The sequence below is a fragment of the Gouania willdenowi genome, chromosome 19, assembly GCF_900634775.1.
Source record: "Gouania willdenowi chromosome 19, fGouWil2.1, whole genome shotgun sequence".
NCBI classification, from domain to species: domain Eukaryota; kingdom Metazoa; phylum Chordata; class Actinopteri; order Blenniiformes; family Gobiesocidae; genus Gouania; species Gouania willdenowi.
Window position 1 is genome coordinate 10,254,571 of NC_041062.1, and position 5,735 is coordinate 10,260,305.

Below are 5,735 nucleotides of genomic sequence, written 5' to 3' on the forward strand. Positions count from 1 at the left end.
GCAAGCAGACGTCAACTTTATAGTGAGATTTTCATTCCAATCTTAAATAACATTATTTTAGTCGACTGAGAGGGCTAATGCAATGTTTTCATTTAGCATCCTATTTGCTTTGTTTTGTTGAACTCCAGAATCAGCAGTGAATTAATTAATCTGATAAATAAACCCCCTGAGTGCTTTATTTTCTTTGGCACTGGAAATGTTTAAAAAATAAAAAAATTTCATTTAGGAAAAAATGCTTGAATCACGTTTGATTGTCTTTGTGGTTTCTTTTTTGGTGCAAAATGCATCACGTCTACACAAAACATCAGTTTGATTATTTAATGACAGATTGAGAAGTGATGTTTTAAAAAAAATTAAATGAAATGATTAAGTTAAGCCTTGTTTTGAAATGGATCCATGTACAACAGCAGGTCCTGGAGAGCTCTTGTCCTGCATGTTTTAAATGCTCAACAGCTGATCATAAAGGGAAGCTCATTGTCAGACTTCCTGCAATTTTTAAAAACAAAACTACCAGAACATTTAGGAAATTACATTCCTTTTATGAAAAAATAAGGGTAACTGTAATGGGACCAACTGATTTAAGGGACATGGAGTTTTTGATTTTGTGGGCCTATCAGTGGTAATTACACATCCAGGAAACACATTGTGCTAATATTTGTTGGCCTAACTTTCTCAATAAATAAAATGTCTATTCACTTTGTTTTTTAAGCGAAAATTCATTTTCTGGTAGTGCACGTGTGTGCATATACAATCTCTGTAGTACGCTAACTCAGTACATGACCCCGGTTTCAAACTAAAAGTCACAACTAAAAAATCTAAAGAAATAGCTTTATTCTGAAATCCCCGACACATTCAGTGTAGTGTACAATCAAATTACAAATAAAGATAATCTTTAATACCTGATGTGATGACCTTATAAATAATTATTCACTCTGTTTTTGACATTTATGCTCGTTGTGTTCATTTTCACTGTCGACACAAACATACACTAAGAATGTGAATAAACTTTATTTAAAAACTCATCGATGATAAAATAAAAGTAACAAACACAGCTTTGTTTTCCTGATCCGCCTTTGAGCCATCAATAACTGGGGTCACCAATGCGTTTGTTACACCGTGGCTTTTCTTTCCTGCTCTGAACGGTTAAAGGGGAAATTAGAGGGAACTTCAGATTCATCCAACTTTCCTCAGGTTCTTCCATCATTCACCATCATAACGTGTCGCGTCGCCTGAACGTCACACCCCACTGCTTCCCTTTTGGAGGCATGTCCTCATCCCACAGCAGGAAAAATCAAAGTTTCAAATTAAAAGACCATCTGTATTTACACTTCTTACAGAAAGGCAGTTTGAAATATCTTCAAGTGTTGATAGTTCCTATAGTGTTTGGCGGTGTATGTACAGTGTGTTGTTAGTTTGATCCACAGCCTCACTTCCTGAGAATGATCTATGTGTGAAAGTCCAAAAACACACACAAACGAAGGATCCTGAATGCATCGCTGCATCACATGGTCTTACATGAAGGCGGTTACCACGGCGATGGCAATGATTATGATGAGGACGGCGACACAGATCATAATCCACATCTTCTTCTGCAGAGAAACAAACGATTACACGCACAGACACACGCACAGACACACACACACACGCTCTCTGTTCTTACCTTCCGGGCTTTCTGCTGATACGTAACAGCCATTTCCGTGTTCTTCTTTGCTTTCTCTACATAGTTGGACGACTGCATAATGTTGGACTCAATCCTGTTTACCATCTCCCCCTGTAGAACCCAATAGGAAACACATCAACAAAGGCCTCCATGAAGACAGTCTGAGCAGCATCAGTTTCATATTCCTTGTAAACATGTTGTGTATCTTTAAGTTGAGGGAAAAGAAACTAAAGATGAAGCTTTGTGTTGCACGTGTTACAGACGCTAAATGTTCTTCTTCCTTTGGGACTGAAGGAGCTCCATACATTGGGTTAGCTTAGCACGTAGACGCCAGTCTACATGTTTATTAGCTTAGCATGTAACGACCAGCCACCTGGAACATGTTGTGCTTAGCGTGTGCTTAGAATAGAATAGAAAATGGTGCCTCTACCTCCGTGGCCAGGTCCTGGAATGTGTTGTGTGCTTATCGTGTCCTACCTGGGCTTCCACCTCCATGGCCAGATACTGAAACATGTCGTGCAGGTCTCTAATGCTTTTCTCCAGCTTCAGGATCTCATCGTGGCGAGACTCGATCTCGTTGAGGGCCTGCTGCGTGGCTTTGGCGTCTGTCAGTATCTACACGAATTACATGGTTAGAAAGACCAATCACAGCGTGTGTGAGCATGGCTCCTCCCACATTTCCACTCACATTCTGGGTGAAAACGTCGGTCTGTCCGCTCTCCAACATCTGGTCCAGCTCCTCGTCGCTCACGTTGGTGCCCGCTGCAGATAGACATGCACACTTTACAATATCACATGGTTCAGCTCAGGCTTTTATTTGGAAAGGGTTCACATTTCTTCTTCTTTGTGTGTTTTTAATGATAAACACTCACTTATCTTAAGCTGACGCTGAATCCGCTCCACGTTCCGGTCCCTGTACTGAGACTGGATGGTGTTACAGTAACCCATCAACTCTACCAGCTCCCTGGATAGGACGCCATGCTACACACACACACACACACACACACACCACACACACACACACACACGTACGTCAGTTGTCTGATGTGGTTTGTGTAGTTACGGCCCCGCCCACAAGTGAGTGCACATCTCCGGCCACAAGTTCTTGCTGGATTTGAAAAAACTTGTGAAAATGTCCGGGTTTCCCAGGATCCCTGAACACGTCTAGGGAACACGTTATTCTAAAATACCGTAACTCCGCTAATATTTGCTCTATTGGAGGAATTTTAGCAGTTTCTGAAAGCTAATGAGTTGCTATTTACAGCCATCATCATGTCATTACAGTAACTTTACTAACACGTGATGGAATCCATAAAGATTCTAATTTGTTTTGATAAAAAGTTGAATTTTTGGATGAATCAATGTTGTTCTGTTATGATTTATACTTTTTAAACCCACAGATAACACATTATTTATCTACTATATTGTATTTGTCGTAGATTCAAGAAAACGTGGAGTATTTTCTGAGTATGTGAGTAATCTGAACATGGTGACCCTTTACCTGTGTGCGCTGCATTCTGATGTTGATGGAGACGTACTTCCCGTCCTCATCGCTCTTCTTGGGTTCAATGCCTGTGGAGAAGGAGGACAGGACAGATGTTATCGCGGCGGGAACCAACTCAACGTTCTTCTAACACTCACTCTTCAGCTTCCTCTGGATGTGCGTCGCTAAAGTCTTGATCTCGTCTCGTAGTGTCTGCAGTTCCTTTTTCATACCTGAGACCAAAGAAGATCAAAGGTTGTCATTTTGCCTCCAACTGAGGAGGAACTCCATGTCTCCATGATTCACGCACTTTCCTCCGGCAGAGCCACGCCCAGCACCGTCTTCTGCTTGTTCTCCAGCTCAGACACCTTCTCCTTCAAATGGAGCAGACCTTCGTGGATCTCCTGTGCCTGGAACCAAAAAAGAAGCTAAAGAGATAGCATCCATCTGAAAAACATCTCCCCATCACTTTAAAAACACAACAAGCCGCCTGAAACATCTGGAAAGCATTTGGGCAGTGGTTGGCCTCATGGTGAAGGAGGCGGGGCCAGTGGTTGAAGCTAACTGCTAGCAGCCCATTCACCTTTTTGAAGAAAGCCTCATTCTCCTTCTCATCCTTGGCTGAAGATGCTCCAGCTTTGCTCATCAAAGCTCGACCTTCCTCGTCCTCGTCTGAAGCCTCGGCTTTCTGCAGCGACAAGAAAACACACAGAGCTAAAGGATCCAAGGACTCGACCGGAAAACAGGGTACAACAGGATCACAGAGAATTCGTTACGTTAATGGGTTCAAAAGATCAATAGGATACTTTGTAAAGGGACCCAAAAAAAGAGAGGGATAAGAAGAAAAGGGAAATATCAAACATACACTACTGGTCAAAAGTTTTAGAAGACCCTAATTTTTCCAGTTATTTATTGCATTTCAAGTCGTGTAAGTCCAATGAATAGCTTAAAATGGTACAAAGGTAAGAACTGAAAAGTCTGAGGTTAAGAAAAAACGCTTTGGTTACCCAAAACTGAAAAATAATGGAAATTTCAGAATTATACAAATAGGCCTTTTTTCGGGAACATGAAGTGGGTTAAAGATTTAAAGCTGTTCTGCAGCAATGAAGGTTGAATCAGCCTTGAAAACTGATGCTACTAATTCCCAAAGGTGTTCCAACTTTATTTGATTACTTACAACCCCTCTCTGTCTGCATAAAAGCAGCGTTGGAACACTGTACTTTGAGTCAAGTTTAGAATACGTTTTGGTCCATAAATTAATTCCATTATTTTTTTTTTCCAACTCATTTGTTTTATGCTTTCATTTCAGAGTGCAATGACAGTGAATCGTTTTCATAAAAGAACTGGAAAAAGTGTGGTTTTGACCGGTAGTGTATATTATTTATTCGATATTATTTCATAAGTTTAGGTTTATTTATTTAAACTGTTTAAAGTTGAATGACTAATGAAGCAAAGGAAAATAATAACGATCACACAATATATGTTGTAGTGACGTTGTACACACCCTTAGGATATAAAATACACCCACCAAAGGTTAGTGTTTACATTAGAAAATAACTAAATACATGTAAAGAATTACATTTATTTATAGATTAACAGTGCGCGTGCACATTAATGTTGACGTCTGTATCTGCGCACGCGCGCCCTGCCCAGTTTGATCATCATGAAAAACGGAAGTTACAAAGTTTGTGTTCAAACTCTCTGTGTGCGTGTGCGTGTAGAGCAGCTGAGGGTGAACTCCACACACTGTTTGTACAAAACACTCCCCGAACTTTAAACCACTTTTACACTCACAGCCTCAGCTTTACTTCAGCAGCTAGTGTTAGCATGTTAGCATTGAAAGACTCACGTTCCCCAATTCTTTGGTCCGGTCCCGCATTTTGTCTCAGCAAAAACTTTTAACAAAGCGTCCAGATTAGATCTGATCGGTTTTATCAGTTAAAAAAAATCCACCATAAACAGAGAGAAGAGTGAAGTTTGTCCGGCTGTCATTCAACAAGTTCTACCACAGTTAGCAGAGATTCTTCTTCTGTCACAGAAAAGGTCGGAGGATAGAGAGAGAGCGCACACTGCGGCCACAGCTGGAACTACAGCAGACTTGTTATAAAAGAACCAGAGCTGCAGCAGCTTTTATCACAGCGGGATGTGATCTGAAGGTCACGTGATCAACATTCATGTCATCATTAGAAAAAATAATAACGAATCAGAACATTAACACTGGGAACTACGGAAGCCCCAAAGGGCTATTCTTTCACAAATTTTTTTCCTCCGTTTTCCGGTGCGACTTAATTTTCTCTGGATCTCGAGATAACGAGACTTTGTTTTTCCGTGATAACGGGATCACAGACATATTGAATATTCAATATTTATTGTGTCGGTGGTTGCACTTTGTTGACGGTCCCTGCGGAACGTCTCAGCGTCAGCAGCTCATTGGAAACAATGGGATATTCTCTGCTGAAATGACTATAATTGTATTGAAGATCAGCTCGTTGCAGCTTGTAGCTCATTGGCTATTTCATAACGGTTAGAATGAGACATTATTTGGGTATTTCTAATTTTACTGAAGTCCTGATGCGGTGATCTATATTCTCC

At 40.7% G+C, this 5,735-nt stretch overlaps 1 protein-coding gene across 2 annotated transcripts; it reads right to left on the reverse strand.

Annotated features, from left to right (window-relative positions):
- Nucleotides 1-989: 989 nt before the first annotated feature.
- Nucleotides 990-5,221, reverse strand: stx4 (syntaxin 4). Of its 2 annotated transcripts, XM_028476089.1 has the most exons (10): nt 4,993-5,220; nt 3,727-3,831; nt 3,454-3,553; nt 3,302-3,376; nt 3,162-3,232; nt 2,533-2,641; nt 2,349-2,422; nt 2,138-2,275; nt 1,661-1,771; nt 990-1,589 (listed from the first exon to the last, which is right to left on the reverse strand). In XM_028476089.1, exons 1-10 carry the CDS (start codon nt 5,020-5,022, stop codon nt 1,512-1,514), a joined length of 891 nt encoding a protein of 296 aa, XP_028331890.1. In that variant the 5' UTR covers nt 5,023-5,220; the 3' UTR covers nt 990-1,511. The 2 variants fall into 2 exon arrangements, with proteins under 2 accessions (XP_028331890.1, XP_028331889.1); XM_028476088.1 differs by having other exon boundaries at nt 990-1,771; nt 4,993-5,221.
- Between the last annotated feature and the right edge of the window lie 514 nt (nt 5,222-5,735).